At 51.9% G+C, this 16,544-nt stretch overlaps 3 protein-coding genes across 4 annotated transcripts; 2 read left to right on the forward strand and 1 right to left on the reverse strand.

Annotated features, from left to right (window-relative positions):
• The first annotated feature begins 1,382 nt into the window (after nucleotides 1-1,382).
• IL2RG (interleukin 2 receptor subunit gamma) lies at nucleotides 1,383-4,950 on the forward strand. The gene is made up of 8 exons (XM_052663550.1): nucleotides 1,383-1,528; nucleotides 1,724-1,877; nucleotides 2,115-2,296; nucleotides 2,496-2,635; nucleotides 3,021-3,183; nucleotides 3,753-3,867; nucleotides 4,128-4,197; nucleotides 4,508-4,950. Exons 1-8 carry the CDS (start codon nucleotides 1,396-1,398, stop codon nucleotides 4,682-4,684), a joined length of 1,134 nt encoding a protein of 377 aa, XP_052519510.1. The 5' UTR covers nucleotides 1,383-1,395; the 3' UTR covers nucleotides 4,685-4,950.
• A 613-nt stretch (nucleotides 4,951-5,563) lies between these two features.
• CXHXorf65 (chromosome X CXorf65 homolog) lies at nucleotides 5,564-7,436 on the forward strand. The gene is made up of 6 exons (XM_052663877.1): nucleotides 5,564-5,588; nucleotides 5,709-5,795; nucleotides 6,009-6,143; nucleotides 6,470-6,538; nucleotides 7,011-7,117; nucleotides 7,335-7,436. The coding sequence occupies exons 1-6, from the start codon at nucleotides 5,564-5,566 to the stop codon at nucleotides 7,434-7,436; spliced, it is 525 nt and encodes a 174-aa protein (XP_052519837.1).
• A 463-nt stretch (nucleotides 7,437-7,899) lies between these two features.
• FOXO4 (forkhead box O4) lies at nucleotides 7,900-15,057 on the reverse strand. 2 transcript variants are annotated; one of them, XM_052662882.1, is made up of 4 exons: nucleotides 14,188-15,057; nucleotides 9,996-10,700; nucleotides 9,635-9,847; nucleotides 7,900-9,308 (listed from the first exon to the last, which is right to left on the reverse strand). In XM_052662882.1, the coding sequence occupies exons 1-4, from the start codon at nucleotides 14,680-14,682 to the stop codon at nucleotides 9,228-9,230; spliced, it is 1,494 nt and encodes a 497-aa protein (XP_052518842.1). In that variant the 5' UTR covers nucleotides 14,683-15,057; the 3' UTR covers nucleotides 7,900-9,227. The 2 variants fall into 2 exon arrangements, with proteins under 2 accessions (XP_052518842.1, XP_052518841.1); XM_052662881.1 differs by having other exon boundaries at nucleotides 9,635-10,700.
• Nucleotides 15,058-16,544: the final 1,487 nt, after the last annotated feature.

Here is a 16,544-nt window from a genome sequence, read left to right on the forward strand (position 1 = left end):
CCCATGAATCGCAGCACGCCAGGCCTCCCTGTTCATCACCATCTCCCAGAGTTCACTAAGACTCACGTCCATCGAGTCCATGATGCCATCCAGCCATCTCATCCTTGGTCGTCCCCTTCTCCTCCTGCCCCCAATCCCTCCCAGCATCAAAGTCTTTTCCAATGAGTCAACTCTTCGCATGAGGTGGCCAAAGTATTGGAGTTTCAGCTTTAGCATCAGTCCTTCCAATGAACACCCAGGACTGATCTCCTTCAGTATGGACTGGTTGGATCTCCTTGCAGTCCAAGGGACTCTCAAGAGTCTTCTCCAACACCACAGTTCAAAAGCATCAATTCTTCGGCGCTCAGCCTTCTTCACAGTCCAACTCTCACATCCATACATGACCACTGGAAAAACCATAGCCTTGACTAGACAGACCTTTGTTGGCAAAGTAATGTCTCTGCTTTTGAATATGCTGTCTAGGTTGGTCATAGATTTTCTTCCAAGGAATAAGCGTCTTTTAATTTCATGGCTGCAGTCACCATCTGCAGTGATTCTAAAGCCCCCCAAAATAAAGTCTGCCACTGTTTCCACTGTTTCCCCATCTATTTCCCATGAAGTGATGGGACTGGATGCCATAATCTTCATTTTCTGAATGTTGAGCTTTAGGCCAACTTTTTCGCTCTCCTCTTTCACTTTCATCAAGAGGCTTTTTAGCTCCTCTTCAATTTCTGCCATAAGGGTGGTGTCATTTGCATATCTGAGGTTATTGATATTTCTCCCGGCAATCTTGATTCCAGCTTGTGTTTCTTCCAGTCCAGCGGTTCTCATGATGTACTCTGCATAGAAGTTAAATAAGCAGGGTGACAATATACAGCCTTGATGTACTCCTTTTCCTATCTGGAACCAGTCCGTTGTTCCATGTCCAGTTCTAACTGTTGCTTCCTGACCTGCATACAGATTTCTCAAGAGGCAGGTCAGGTGGTCTGGTATTCCCATCTCTCTCAGAATTTTCCACAGTTTATTGTGATCCACACAGTCAAAGGCTTTGGCATAGTCAATAAAGCAGAAATAGATGTTTTTCTGGAACTCTCTTGCTTTTTCCATGATCCAGCGGATGTTGGCAATTTGATCTCTGGTTCCTCTGCCTTTTCTAAAACCAGCTTGAACATCAAGGAGTTCACGGTTCACGTATTACTGAAGCCTGGCTTGGAGAATTTTGTGCATTACTTTACTAGCATGTGAGATGAGTGCAGTTGTGTGGTAGTTTGACCACACCCTCCGTAAAGCCCTGGTTTCAAAGGTTCTTTCCACCGGAAGTTATGACAGAAGGAAATGTGTGGGTGGGGAGGAGTAGTCGGTAAGGGGCCCAGGTTCCTGACACAGTCGACACCCAGGGAACGAAGAGTAAGCGCCATGTTGAAGCCACCGTTGCCACTCAGATCCCTCTTATTTCTCCAGCTACCTCTGCTGGGGGTGGGGCTGAACCCAAAGTTCCTCACGCCCAGTGGGAATGAAGACATTGGTGGGAAACCTGGGACTGGAGGAGGTTGGTGAGAAGGGAAGCTGTGAGAAGGGGTCGCACAGAATCCTGAAACCTGCCACCCGGCATTAGAAGGATGCGGGCAGAATTTAAAAGTACTGTAGGGAGGGTAAGGGAAGGGTTCCTTGCCTCACTCTGCTTCTGCGTCTGACCATCTTGTATTCTCTTCCCCTCCCCCACTTCATTTTCTCTCCAACCTAGACTTCTTCCTGACTTCGAAACCCGCTGGGACCCTCGATGTTTCCACTCTGCCACTCCCAAAGGTTCAATGTTTTGTGTTCAATGTGGAGTATATGAATTGCACTTGGAACAGCAGCTCTGAGCCCCAGCCCAACAACCTGACTCTGCATTATGGGTATGAGACGGGTAGCCGGGACGGGGGTGGGGAGGAGGAGGAGGTGATGTGAAAGACTAGATGTGAAAAGACTGTGTGGGGACCAAGAAAGAGAGTAGCCAGCACCCTAAGCTCTCCACTATTTTCTCGTGGGGTAAGTCATAAATCAGTTTAGAGGAGCCGAGGCTGGGCTGTGGAAATCTGGAGTACCCAAGTTTATTTACCTCATTGTTATTCTCCCTTGAAAACCTTCTCTAGGTACAGGAATGGTGCCGATAAACTCCAGGAGTGTGGCCACTATCTATTCTCTGAAGGAATCACTTCTGGCTGTTGGTTTGGAAAAAAGGAGATCCGTCTCTACGAGACATTTGTTGTCCAGCTCCAGGACCCACGGGAACACAGGAAGCAGCCCAAACAGATGCTAAAACTGCAGGATCTGGGTAAGTTGGAAAGGAAGGTCGAAGGATATTGTGGGGTACTGGAGTATTTAAAGTGGTGTTCTTTCACCATAAGTGTATGTGGCAGAAAAGAGGAGGTGAGGGACAGAATGGGGAAGTGAGGAGAGCTCAGGGGCACTACCTTCAGGATCCTGACTTATCTAGGCCAGGGGAATGACCACACATGCACACATATCTCCAGTGATCCCTTGGGCTCCGGAGAACCTGACGCTTCGCAACCTGAGTGAATTCCAGGTAGAACTGAGCTGGAGCAACAGATACTTGGACCACTGTCTGGAGCACCTGGTGCAGTACCGGAGTGACCGGGACCGAAGCTGGACGGTGAGTGAGTGTGGATAGCAGCCCAGGCCGAGCAAGTAGGGATAAAGGATTCAATCAGCCAACAGGAATGCTGCTCCCCAGCTCCTGCTCTCTGTCTCTCAGTTCCCCTGCCCACCTTCCACCCTCCTCCTCTGACTCCTTTCTCTCCTGATCTTTGATTTTTCCTTAAGGTTTCCCTACCCATACACTTCCCAATACCAGAAAGGCAAGTAAACAAAAGCATTCAGTTCTGGTCAGTGAAGGTAGCAGTGTGACTTGAATAGTCAAGAGAGGAGGGAGAAACTGAGAAGAACCAGAAGATGATGTGAGAGGAGTGGGGGCAGCAGTTTTCATTCTGCCTTCTTCTATAAACACCCATCTTTCCCTCACTCTCTTTCTCCTCAAGGAACAATCCGTGGACCACAGACATAGCTTCTCTCTGCCTAGCGTGGATGCACAGAAACTCTACACATTCCGTGTTCGGAGCCGTTATAACCCACTTTGTGGAAGTGCTCAGCATTGGAGTGACTGGAGCTACCCAATTCACTGGGGCAGCAATACTTCAAAAGGTAAAATGGACCTAACACATCACCCTGACCCATGAGCCGAGTACCCCAACCTTTCTAGCACCATTGTCTTTTGCCCTGCCTCCCTACCACTAAGACCCCAAACTTGGTGGCCCATCTCCCCTCACTGTTCAACTCCAACTCCCAGGAAGCAGGATTTTTCTGTGTAGTGTTGGATCAGTGTGTTGTTAGAGCAGGGGGAGTGGATTGAGAAGGAGGCTGAGGGGGTATTCAAAGGGGATACAGAATGTGTAAGATTTCCCTGCAGCATTCCCAGAAAGCCTGCATGGTAAAGATGGCTTTTGGAACCAGGCAAATCTAAGGTTTAAACCTGCCTCTGCCACTTCCTACCTCTTTGACCTTGGGCACATCACTGACCTTTTTGATTCTGTTCCTTTGTTTGTAAAATGGACATAATAATTGCTCCCTGGCCCCTCAGGAGTTGTGAGGATTGAATACACACACAGATAGTGTTTAGCACAGTGTCTGGCACCAAGTTGGCACTCTAAATGTTGGCACGTAGTAGGGGTACTACAAATGTTAGGTCTCTTTTCCTTTCCTCTTTCCAACAGAGAATCTTGAGAATCCAGAAAATCCTTCGTTGTTTGCATTGGAAGCTGTGCTGATCCCTCTTGGCTCCATGGGATTGATTGTGAGCCTCATCTGTGTGTACTGCTGGCTGGAACGGTGAGAATTCTGAATCCCAGGAAAATGAGGTGGGGGTGGTGGTGCTGGGAATAGTAGAGGAGGGTTATCATAGGGTCTCCAGAAGTAGAGGGCGGACAGTAAGGAATCACCCAAGAGGATCACCCAAGAGGGCATGAGGATGAAAGGAAGATGCAGGCACAGGCAACACAGAATCATTTCATTCCATGTGGGAGAAGGGGGAGAAGGACAATAAAAGAGTGCGACTGATGTGCTCCTACTCCTTCTTTCTCCCTGCTCAGGACAATGCCCCGAATTCCTACCCTCAAGAACCTAGAGGATCTGGTTACTGAATACCATGGAAACTTCTCGGTGAGAACACTGTCATACGCAGACTTCAGTGTGTCAACTGCCACCAACTGCCTGCCAGCTAGAGAGAGCATGGGGGAAGGAGGGGAGGGGAGAGGGGCCTGCACTAACAGTCAGGATGTGGCTGACCATTTGGGGGATGGGCTCGACACAGAGAGACACCCAGAAGAACTGATCCTAGATTGGTTGAGGCAGATGGAAACAGTGGTATTGGGGGGCCAGGAGTGTGCGTGTCCCTTCTGTAATCACAGTGGTTGCAGATCAGGAGAGTTCCCTTGGCACAGACCCCTGACCTGGAGATATTTGTCTTTAGGCCTGGAGTGGTGTATCTAAGGGACTGGCCGAGAGTCTGCAGCCAGACTACAGTGAACGGCTCTGCCACGTCAGTGAGATTCCCCCCAAAGGAGGGGAAGGGCCTGGGGGCTCCCCCTGCAGCCAGCACAGCCCCTACTGGGCTCCTCCATGTTACACCCTGAAACCTGAGCCCTGAGGCCCTGACAAGAACCCAGGGTCCCGGAGCCCTAAACTGTGCTAACTTGCCCTTGTCCAACCAACTTGGGTCCAATGCTCACCTCGCCGCCTGTGGCTGATTTTGAATTTTGTTCCCCCATCACTGCCCCCTCATTCAATATCTCCTACTTGAGAATTGCCCCTTGGCCCCGTCCATGTTTCTCATCTCCCCCAGTCCAGCCCTTCCTTCTCACAGTATTGCTTCTGCCATCCCTCCCTCCCCTTTCCATCTACCCTTCAATTGTTCCAGAAACTAATGAGAAATAAAATTTCTGTTGATAATCATCAAGGATGTCTATTGTTGGGGTGGGGAACAAGGGAAACGTGGGATCCAATCAGGGTGGGAGGCACAGTATTGAGGGCACAAAACAGGAGCCATGGGCTCCCGCCACAGTAGCGATGCTCTACAAATTCCCTAGGAAAGAGTGCTGCTCCAGAAACAGACCTCACTCTAGGTGTTCTACACTCCTTCCGGGGCCCATTTTAGAGTAAGATTTACCATGCTGCCCTGATTTTCTTTGGTTATTGTCATTGCCCCCATTTTCAACACATTTTTATAGACCCCACCCAGGTTCTTCCCCCCTTAGCCTTCCTCCATCTTCTGCCACACATAGCACTTCTGACCTCATAATCCCTCAGCTGCAGCCTCAGGCCCCACCCCTAGGGATGTTGGTTATCCACAACTGCCCATAGCTCTCTCCTGTCTGCCCAGTCTGGGCCTCCTCAGTCAATGTAATCCACCTGCCTCTCCAGCCCCCTGATCTTATGGGCCCACTTGGCCCCCCAAGGCCTCTAGGACACCTTCCTTCTGCCATGACGTATCAAGACTCTCTTTGAAGAGTGAGAAGATCTTGAGAACATGTTCATCTTTATCAAACATGGAGGTGAGGGGTATCACAGAGCTGGAGTCTATGTGTAGGGGTGAGGGTGTTGGAGGGGCAGTGGAGGGCACAGGGATGGTATAACTGGGGAAGGGCCACATGGCCCATCCTGTCTCTTCTCAGATAATCAGCAGTTTCTGGCCAATGCTAACTGTTCTGTCCTTCTGCTGCTGCATTATGTCCGCCGTCAAGTGGGGTTGCCTAAAACAGGTGAGGAGTGTGGGGAGGGGACTCACGGCCAAGGGTCTGAAGTAGTAGGGTCATCAAGCCTACTACTTCGAGCCCCCGAGTTCTCCTGCTGGCAAGAAGAGAACTCCTTGAATCCCCGCAGCTTCCTCAGCCCGTTCTGGATAGGATCACTGGCCCCTTTCGCTCCTGCTCCCCTTCCTTAGCTGCCTTGATTACCCTGTGGCCTCCCTCCAGAAACCATCGATTTATGCGATGAAGCGGGGACAATGAAGTTGTTTTTTCTGATGAAGACTCCTGGAGACTATGCCAACAAATTCCTTACAGCTCGAAACACCTACTACGTTTGTAAGGTGGAGCGTGGGGCGCCAGGTAGAGACTTGGGAGCATTCCCCAGAGATAGAGCAAGGCCCCAAAGCTGGACCATGAATCTGATCCTTCAAATAGGGCCCCTTGGACCAGATCCAAATTGACTGTCTCTAGTCAAGCCTAAGAGCATTGCTTCTGTGACAGTGGTTAAGTTAGCACATTCTGTGCCCCCAACCCCCACCCCGACCTGGCTGAGGGATGGACCCGAGGGGAGGAAATAAGTTACACCAGCCCAAGGTAATATTGAGTATTAGGGTCCTGAAATTTGGGGCTTTGGAAGGGAGAGGCTGGGTAATGGGGCTGGGTGTATTGCACTACTGTATTCACAGGAACTAGAGTTGAGAGTGCCTACAAAGCATTTGTTCCCCTCCTGAAGAACCCAGAACCCGAGCTTATTGGTGAGCAGCAGGATGGAGGAAGGAGGAACGTGGAGGGTACTGGACTCAGCTGGGTGATCGAGAATATGGGCTGGGGCTGGTGTAGTCTGTCAGGTAGGATCACAGGATCCTAGGTAAAGGGGTCTAGAGTCTAGGTCCACTTCAGGAGTGGTGCTTGGCTCAAACCAGGTGGAGTGTGTGTGTCTCACTCACCCCTCCTCGCCATTTCTCAGCCATCTTCTCAGTACATCTCCCTATCCCCACCACCTCATTCCCATCTTTCCCGTCACCTTCTGCTTTTGGAATCTTGGTGTCCCGATTCCCACTGAAAAGAGTAAAGCTTAGGCACCTTCGGGTTTCTTCTCAGCCTAGCTTTAGGCCCGGTTACTCCAAGTGATCCTGTGAACGATGGAAGGGCCGGGATGGGTAGGGAAGGTCTCTAGTACTCAGAGGTGTGTGTGGGGGTGGGGGGGTGACTTTCTCTGGTTCCTAGATGCCTTGCGTACACAATGTGACCTCCTGGAGAGGAGTCGAGTGAAAATGCTTAGAATCCAAGAAGCCAAGAAAGTCATTCCAATTGATTCCTCTGTGAACCTCACAGTAAGCCTTACCAAACATGGTCTGTCCCAGCAGCCTCCTTTCCCCACCTGTCTACTGAAGGCTCCTCTGCCCCGGCTCTCTGGGGTGAATTTCCTTCCCAAATCCAACATTCATGCCCAAGACCTGCCTCTCACCTCTTTGGTTCTCCCTTTGGCCCTAGTTTGTAGAAAACTTCTCTGCAGGGGCCTTTTTGCTTACTGACCCTTTCCTTTTCCAGTCCAAATCAGCAGGGCGATCAGATGATGAGGGGACCACTCGCAGGGCTCCCGTCTTGAAGACCAAAGCGGACTTTGTCAGTAGGAAGGATAAACATCGCTAATAAAATAAAGTGACCAAGTGAGAGCTGCAATGAAATCACTGGCATTTTAATGTGAGGTTCCTTTTTTCAAGAAAGACTTCTCCTAATATCGACACCAAGGCTTAAATCTGCCCCGGGCATTGTGGAGACTCTCAGGATCCATAGGAGCAGGAGAGGGCAGGGGCAAGCACATGGGTGGGGGGTGAGGAAAGGCAGCGAAGTGTAGTACAATAAGCCTTTGAGGGACAGAGTAGGGGGTGGGGTCTTTTCCAACCAGACAACCTCCCCTTGGGAGGCCTATCACAGCCCGCCTACTCCTGCTGGGGTTAGGTGATGGGCTGGGCATCTTCCCTCCCCCACCGTACTCCACCAAGTCCCCGGCTGAAATTCCCCTGCCCCCAACCAGTCTGCCTCTGGGCAGTCCCTATCCCTGCTCCTTCCTTATCCGCAGGGGAACAGAGAGGCAGCAGAAACCAGAGCTGGTTATAGGCATTTATTGAATTAATTCATTTATTGATTTGACACACTTCCCCACTCCAATCTAGCACACGAAACAATCTGGATAGGCCAGGCGCTGACACAGGAAATGATGGGAACCCACAGCAGGGGCGGGGGAGGGGACAATGCAAAGAGGACTGGGGGAGGGACTGCTTTGGGGGCTAGGGTGGAGAATGAGCCCCAGATGGCCTTCCCTAGCAGGTGCTAGTAAACCTGATCTACATTCTCCTCCATCCCTGCTCATTTCCCAGACCCTCAGCCAAGCTCCCCAGCTCCCCCTTCCCTGTTCCGCCCCTCCCCCTGCCTGCCACCACACACACTTCCCCATAACCCCTGCAGTCAGGCAAGGGGAAGAAGGGCAGGGACAGCTGTCTGGGGCCTGGAACAGGGAGGTCTCTGTGCCTAACTTTACCACCCTAAATCCTTCCCTCTTCTTCTCCCCCCTCCCATCCCCTTCCCAGGCCACAGACTCATTCCAGGCCCTCAACTGCACTGTCCCACCATAGCACTAACCCACAGGGGGTCATGAGAGAGTGTGGCTGCACCCCAACACCACATACTCCCAGGCACAAGGTGACAGGATGAAGGCACCTGGCTTAGCTTTTCCTCAGGGAAACTCCAAGCTAGTTCAGCGCAGACCATGTTCTAGACCTGGTCCTCATGGGAGCTCTTCCCCTTGCCCCCTGCTCTCTGCAGGCCTAGGGTTCTCTCCCCTGTCTCCCCCGTGTTTCCAGAAATAATATCTGTAGTGTTTGCATCAGGTGACTATGGCAAAGCCTTCCGAAAAGAAAAAAGCATTCTCCCCATCACTAACACCTTGCCACTGTTATATTTCTTTAAAGGTTTACAAAAAGCCTTTCTGTTATCTGTAGTCTTCCAAGGGTGATTTGGCTTGGTGAGCCACAGCCGCTCCAGGCTTCATACCTTGGCCCTTCCAGATCCCTGTTACACCCCCAATCCCACACCACTGGCCCAAGGGGCCACTGAATAAAAATCTCAAGCTCAATCCAGCCTGGACCAGCTCAGATAAGACTCTACAAAAAATCCTGCTCCCAAAGGCAGGGGTAAGGCCACTGGTGACTTCACATTTCCAACAGTATTGCCCGCCCATGCTACAAAATCTATGGGGTGGGAATGCGTGGGGGCGGGGAGCTGAGGATGGCTCCCTAATTGGCACAGTGAGAATAAACCCTCTCCCCTTCCCCTCCCCTCTCCCTCCCCACCCCCCAGCTATATCTTTATAATTTTCTCAGTACCCAGGTTAGCAGACCCTACTCTAGCTCTAAAGCAGGGTCCCAAACTCCCTGGGAGGGGTCAAGGGTAAAGAGTGGATATGGGCACGCCTGGTTCTGTCTCTGAAGTAGGGAATGAAGCTGCCGGCCACGGCTCAGGGATCTGTGGGAAGAAAAAACGGAGGACAAGGTCAGAGGCTCATCTGGGGGCATGACAACTTTCTATCAGCAAGAACCACATTAAGGAAAACAGAAACAGCCCCTCCCCCACCTCTCCTGTGCTTCCTTGTAGCAGTGAGCGCTGCTGAGGGGCCTTGGAGGTCCCATCTGGAAACTATGCCACTCTAATGGGACGTCCTCCCTCTAATTCCCTGGGACCTCCAGCTACCCCTTGTTCTCAGTCTCCCCCTTGCTAGATAACAGGACTAGCTGGACACCTAGGAGCAAGAATAGGTTGTGAGATGCTGCCATGACTCAGATGGGCCATACCTGGCTCAAAATTGAAGTCCAGTCCTTCGTCCCCATCCATGAGGTCATTGATGATGTTATCCATGTCACACTCCAGGTTCTCCATGTATATGTCGAGATCAAGATCCTGAGGCATTCGGTCTTGGCTTGGAGCTTCAGTAGGAGGTGTGAGCACAGGACCCCCCAGGGGCTTGGGGACTGGAGCCCCCGCCATGACTGGAGGTGGTGCTGGTGCTATCATCGGGAGGGTGGGAACCAGACCGCTGGGGCCTGCAGCCTCTAGGGGTTTAGGACACAGGCCACCCCCCGTGCCTAGCTTACTGGAGGAAGGTATCCCCCCCAGCAGCAGAAGTGTTGGAGCCTGGGACAGAATGGGATCTACCTGGGTCATGAGGACATCGGCAGGAGGTGGTGGCGTATCAGAGGTGAGCAGAGCCTCCAAAGACTGGGAGCTTGAGAAGCACCCTTCTCCTGCTGACAGGGGCCCCTCTGCTGGGCTGAAGAGAGAGGTGCTGTAGGTGTGTAAGGGGCCCGGAACCCCAGGATGCTGCAAAGAGAAGCCAGAGAGGCTGCTCCGAGACAGCAGCGAGTGGGGAGATGTGAGATTGAGCCCATCTAACAGCTCCAGATCTTCTTTCAGGGTGGGAGGGACACCCCCTGCATAGCCACTGGCTGAGGCTGGCATTTCCTCTTCCGCCAGCACCTCAGGCTCCGGCTCCCTGGGGGAGGGCCGGGTGCTGACAGTGCTGGCATTCGAACTGCTTCGTGGACGGAAGGTGCTCCATGCATCGGCTTCCTCTCGGTTTCGAGAGCAAGGGCTGCCTGACCACTTGGCAAAGTGGCCAGCAGGGCTCCTTGGAGTGGCACCTTCACGTGGAGCTGGCAGCACAGCTGGTTTCTTCTTGGGGGTTTTGCTGCGGCCCCGGAGCAGCCTGCTGCTGCTATCCATGGAGGCTGCCCGGCGGCGGGGTGCCTTGCCGCTCTTGCCTCCCTCCGGATTCAGCATCCACCAGGAGCTCTTGCCAGTAGCCTCGTTGTGAACCTTGATGAACTTGCTATGCAGGGATAGGTTGTGGCGGATCGAATTCTGGAGGGGGCAGAGGCAACAAGAAAGGGAGGTCAGTGGTCAGCAGTCCAGTCAAAAAGGACACTGGGGCGCAGCTGGGGGTGGGGGGCGATCCTGGAGATGCAAAGCTAGTCAAATTCGAGGAGAAAACAGGCAACAGTAGGGGTGGGAGGTAGTGGCAGTTGAGGAGACCACACACAATTCCCACCTGAAGACAAGCTTCTTGGCCAGACCTCTCTGCACAGAGGGCAGGGAGACAACCAGAGCCAAGACCTATTCACGGGGCGCTGCACCCCCTTCCCCCTGAAAAGCTCACAGCCCTCTACCTGACCCAAGTCTCTGGGGGCTGCCTGGGGCTTGTAAGCATTGGAAAGACGCACTCCTAGTTCATCAAGAACTAGGCTCCAGTGGGAAAGAGCATTCCACAGCTCCACCCCTTTCCTTGAGTGCAAGCTTGGGTGGAGTTTACAGGACAGTGGCACAGCAGCAGCCCAGGACAGACCCACCCTGTCCTGAGTCAGTCTTCCGAACAGGCTGAGGGGCTGGAACCTCAGCCTGGCTAGTGCTCCACTCCACACAGGGCATTTGGGCCCTGGCACTCTACAGGATTTGCTGATTCCTTTTTTTTTTTTTTTAATTCCCTCCCCCACCGCCCCCCCCAGATTCCTTGACACACACCTTCAACTACATTCAGGCCAGGGTTCTCCCTGTGCCTCAAATACACCAGGCCCCTCCCTCCCTCCCTCCTTGTCCGGAGAAGGAGCTCCCCTCTCTCAATTCTACTAGCTTGTCAAGATCAATCTTCAGTCCTCTCGCTTTCCTAAAGTGGTTGCTTGACTTCTGCAGCCAGATTTCTTGTTCAGTATTTTTCATCTGTTCCACACAAAATTTCCCCAAATCTATATTATGTTGTTTATAGTTTCAAGTAATTTGTATTATCAATTGTAAATGCCAGGACATGTTGTCCAGGTAGGCAGCCCTCCTGCAGTGGCCCCCTCAGAGTGCCAAGCTCCCAGTACGTAATCAATATTTGTTGCCTGATTGACAGGTGGCCCTTGGGTGAAGAATGGTGAATCTCCCCTTGAAGCTCCGTCAGCTCTTGAGTGCCTTGGGTACTAGAAGCTCTGTTTTTCCTTCCTCCCTCGCTGCTGATATTCTGCTAGAGATAAGTTTTTTCCCCAGGGGCCCAGGAAGCTGAGATTGGCAGCTTCTTGAACCCCTAGAGCAGCTTATTTCTATTGGCTGCTCCAGGCTAGTTGCACCATCCCTTTGTATCCGCAGGGCCTCCCCCACCCCATCCCCCACCTCGGCACCACCACCCCCTCCCCACCCCCACCCCCCAGGAACCTCCCTTCTCTTTCTTACCTCCTTTTCCCCACTTCTCGTCAGGAATTTCTGCATAGGAACTCTAAACTTAGGGGCATTTGACCTCCCACATGAAGCTCTTTAGTGTTTAGAAACTTGGGAAGAGCCCAGAGGCCTTGGAGCAACTCAGAGGCTGAGGCTATGGACAGTCAGAAATCACTTCATGTGTTTCAGCCAGATGCTCTAGATAAGGAGAGCCTTTGCCTGGGAAAATATTCTTAAGTGGCCTCTTGCTCCAGGGCTCTCTAGCGAAGAACTCCTTGTCTCCCTGGGACCCTGCAGTAACAGCACTCTAACTACTCTGGCCGCACTGTTTTGGGTTCCTTCAGGGAAATCACACTTGTCCATTCAGCCTGAGCTTTTAGTAACTAAGAGCCACAGTTACTTCTGGCACTATGATTTCTACCCCCTCCCCACTCCCCCCTTCTTTTCCAACTTCTAACTCTGGGTCTACTGAGAAGGCTCATTCCCTTCCCTATACTCAGTACCCATGAGTGCCATTTGCTCATCCCCTCTTCTTTAGCCCTTGGAACTACTACCTCCTACAGCCTCCTACTTGGAGAGGTTGGCTCCCTAGAAGCCTACCGTTTTTACCTCTTGGAAGGAGGGCATCTGCTGGTTGCTCCCCAAGCCACCTAAATTAAGCCTTCTTGTTCTAAGTGAGTGCCGCCCCCTGGTGGGGTGGTGGTAACCTTGGCATATCACCAGGGAAGCCAGCTCAGGCTTGGGGGTAGAGAGTGAGGGGGGAGAGCCTTGCAGGCTCCAGACTGAGCCTGATTTGGCTTTGCCATCATTCCATGTCAGCGTGGATTAGCAGATAGAGCATATAATTTATAGTTAGACCTGAGTTCAAGTCCTCATTCTATCGATTTTGGCAAGTTTCCCAACCATTCTATACCTTAGTTTCCTAATACGTAACATGTGGAATCTCAGAACTGCTGTGAAGATTAAAATTTTTAACTACTTTGTAAACGAAGAAAACCCAATATAAGTGTAAATTCTAAGGAGAGACTACACTCCCACAGCATAACTAACAACTCATGATTATTTCTTCTACCCTGGAAAATGAACCTAAGGGAAAAGAAAAAACAGCTGTGCAGGCTGGGTCCAAGGAGGGGAGCTCTTTATGAGCTGCGACTGTGGCATGGCAGTCTACCCAGAAATAGTGCCAAGGGTCTCAGTCAGCTGTCTTGCTTTCTTTTCTGCCCAACCCCAAGGGATACTGCAGACTCAGTCCCTCGATCTCTTATACCTAGAAGAAGACCCTCTGCTCACGCAACCTTCCGTATTTCCTTGCACGCTGGTCTCACCACCTACTGGAGTACAAGGCGTCAGTAGGAGTTGAAGCTCCCTAACTTTGTGAGTCCCATATTTCTCAGGACAAGCTTTCGGAGCATCTAGTGCAATCCCTCCTCGCAATTGCCTCATGGGAAGCCAAGGGAACCCCCAACCTTGTGTTTTAAAGTCAGAGCCCTATTTTTCTCCATGAATATTCCTCAACAGCAAATGAAAACTTCCCCCCACAACTTGGATAGCCCCTGACTAGGGAGAGTTTCTCGGCATTATATAGGATAAACTGAGGCAGCCCCTCCTTTTTTTTTTTTTCCTCTTAGTGCATCAGATCCACTTCCTTCCCACGGGGGTATCACTCTTTACCTTTTGCCACTTCATTCCATCTTCTTGGGTAGCAGAATCCTAGAACAGTACTTCTACCCTGAGGTACTGGGAGGCAAGCAGGGAATCCAAGTAATCCCACAGGAATGGGAGAAAAGGTGTTGGGGTGGGAGGTGGGGGAGGAGGGAAGGCTAGGTTCCTGCAGGGAATCCACACAGTTCCCGCTGCACATAGGATAAAGACTTCTCTGTGGGGATAAGTGTTTTGGGCAGCCCAAGCCAAAGTGCTGGGAGTGTTGAGCAGTGAGCAGAGAATTCAGTTTTCTCCAGGGCAAGGACAATGTCTTATTCATTGTGATCCTTCAGCATCAAGCACCTAGAAGCATATACTATGTCCTAAGTAAATGGCTTGTCTAATTGACCGCGGAAGGTGGATCTCTGGGGTAGGGGTATCAAAGGGGAGGCAGAGTAGAAGTAAGAAGACCGGTGGGAACCAGGAGGAGATAGGTATTGAGGGGGATCATAGTTACCTTCCATCCTGCTGAGCTGTTGCTGTCACCCTTGTCCTTGAAGTAGGGCACCGTGCGGACCATCCACTCATAGATCTGGGCCAGTGTCAGTCGCTTCTCGGGGGCGCTTTCAATGGCCTGGCTGATGAGTTCTGCATATGACTGATTTCCCCAGGCATTCCGGCGGGAGCCTCCCTTCCGAGGACCTGTTACAGCCCCCAGGATCCCGGGCTGGGGACCCCCTGCCGAGTCTGGGAGCCTGGCGGGCAACAGGGTCGGCTGGGTGCGCCCGTCCGAGCGCCCCTCCGGGTGTACCTTCTCTCCCAGACCTGACTCCACCTCGGACGGCTCGGACGGCTCGGGAGCGAGCTCTGGTCGGGGAAGGGGCCAGGTGCAGGAGCGGGGACGGCTCTGGGGTTCGAAGTCGGGATCGAGGTCTACGATCGCGGCAGCCTCTCTGGCTGAATTCTCATTTACTGGATCCATACGTGAAGTTGGACCTCCGCCGCTCAGCATTCAGAGGAGCCTGCCACAGTCCCTAGCGATGCCTCCCCTCAGGGGGGAAGCAACGAGGGCCAGGGGGCACATTCCTGCCAGTCCTCAGAAAGTCTCGAACTTCCCCTCACCCCTGGATGCTTGATCCTAAGCTGTCCCTTGCACACAGTTCTCCGTTTCTTCTCAGCTACAGGCTGCAGCCTCGGAGCTCTTTCTGAGACACCACCTGTAACCTCCGCCTAGCGAAGGCACTTTTCTCCTAACCTCTCAGCTTCCTGCTCTTTTAAACCTGAGGCTCCGTATCCCCTCACAAATCTTTCTCCCATCACAGAACGCCTCTTTAGCCGCAGTTCCCTCCCCCTTTTAAGTTGCTGCCCCCCGGACACTCCTCCTGAATTTCCTCCACCCGGATCACTGCCCTCCCCCACGCCCCGCTCCCTCGCGTCACTTGCCCCTCCCCTGACTCCCTCTCCCCCCGCCTTTCCCCTCCCCCCCTCTTTATCGGGTCCAGGTCTCTGCGGCCCCAGCCTCTCGAATTCCCGCACCAATCCCCCTATCAAACCCCCCACCCCCCGCCCCCCGGGTTTCCCTTTTGTTTTGCTCCAAGCAGCGGCCCCCGCCTGACGTCTCTGTTTACCACTCGCCAGGGCAGCCATCTGCGCACGCGCCTGAAGAGCGGGTTGGGAAACCGAGTTCTCTAGTCGTGCCACCCTGGTCCGGCATGGGGACTACATCTCCCGTCCTACTTCGCGGTCAGCCCGATCAGGGTGGCAGGAGAGCGGCGTGGCGGGATATATAGAGGGGGAACATTAATTATTATTATTAGAGGTGGTCTCGGACTTTTTCTTTTCGTTAAAAATCATTTTTCTCCTTCCCCTCTTCCTCCCTCCTCCCTGGTGATTCAGGATCGCTAGATGAGCGTGTGGAGAGATGCTAGACCGTTCCCTCTTCCGTCAGAAGAGGGCAAAAGGAAAAAAAAATTGAGGTCTCTGCAAGAAGCAGAAAACCGAAAAGCAAGAAGCAAAGAACTAACGAGGAAATAGAGTTGTTTTAGTGTTGAGGAGTTGGTCAGAAGGCTTGGGGAACATAAACGCGTGGTTAGCTGATCGTAGTGTCTCCCCCACCGCCCTCCACTCGGCATACGCAGTTCCCACCGATAGTGCGGTTGCTGACCAATCAGTTTTCTCCACTGACTCTTCTGGCCTCTCCTCAAATATTGATATTCTCCAGGTTCCCATCCTCGGCGGCTTCACTTCTCATTCAACAGGTTCCAAACAGAACTCATTATCTGTTCCTGCGCCCACACCCCTATCCTCTGGATACTCTTATCTCTGAATTTGGTTAATGGTTGTCCTAATGTACCCGGTCTCCTAAGCTAGACTTACCCTTCGTCTTTTCATCTCCCTAACCTCCCACATCCAAATCCCAGTTCAAGATTCTTATTTATCAGTGGATTAAATTGCAGTATCGCCTTAAGCCGACCTCCTACCATGAAGTTTTTCCCAACTGCTGTTTATGTTCTTTGCTGTCAACAAACTAACTTTTCTAAGAAACACTCCTGGTAATAACAACTAAAATTTATGGAGCATTTATTATGTGCCAGGCACTGTGCTGATTGCTTTATGTACATTAGCTCCTTTACTCCTCAAATCATCCCTGAGGTAGATATCCCTGTTATACCCATTTTACAGACAAGGACACTAATGCTCAGAGATTTAGTGACTTGCCCACAGTCACACAGTTAGCAGGCAGGAGAACTGAGGTATCACTTATACATGATCTTAGCATTTCCCTGCTTAAAACTTCCTTTGATTTTCCCTATTCCCTATGTGATAAAGTTCAAACTCCTTAGCAAGGCATACAGGGCTCTTCAGATTCAGGCT

The sequence above is a fragment of the Budorcas taxicolor genome, chromosome X (assembly GCF_023091745.1).
Source record: "Budorcas taxicolor isolate Tak-1 chromosome X, Takin1.1, whole genome shotgun sequence".
Classification (NCBI taxonomy): Eukaryota; Metazoa; Chordata; class Mammalia; order Artiodactyla; family Bovidae; genus Budorcas; species Budorcas taxicolor.

Excerpts from the sequence above, each read along its gene's own strand:
- CXHXorf65 (XM_052663877.1), top strand. The coding sequence starts at position 5,564 with ATGTTCATCTTTATCAAACATGGAG. Across the intron at positions 5,589-5,708 it reads CATCTTTATCAAACATGGAG|ATAATCAGCAGTTTCTGGCC; the intron begins GTGAGGGGTATC and ends GTCTCTTCTCAG. Across the intron at positions 7,118-7,334 it reads ATTCCTCTGTGAACCTCACA|TCCAAATCAGCAGGGCGATC; the intron begins GTAAGCCTTACC and ends TTCCTTTTCCAG.
- FOXO4 (XM_052662881.1), bottom strand. The coding sequence starts at position 14,682 with ATGCTGAGCGGCGGAGGTCCAACTTCACGTATGGATCCAGTAAATGAG. Across the intron at positions 10,701-14,187 it reads ACAGCTCAGCAGGATGGAAG|AATTCGATCCGCCACAACCT; the intron begins GTAACTATGATC and ends TGCCCCCTCCAG.
- IL2RG (XM_052663550.1), top strand. The coding sequence starts at position 1,396 with ATGTTGAAGCCACCGTTGCCACTCAGATCCCTCTTATTTCTCCAGCTA. Across the intron at positions 2,297-2,495 it reads GCTAAAACTGCAGGATCTGG|TGATCCCTTGGGCTCCGGAG; the intron begins GTAAGTTGGAAA and ends ACATATCTCCAG. Across the intron at positions 4,198-4,507 it reads AATACCATGGAAACTTCTCG|GCCTGGAGTGGTGTATCTAA; the intron begins GTGAGAACACTG and ends ATTTGTCTTTAG.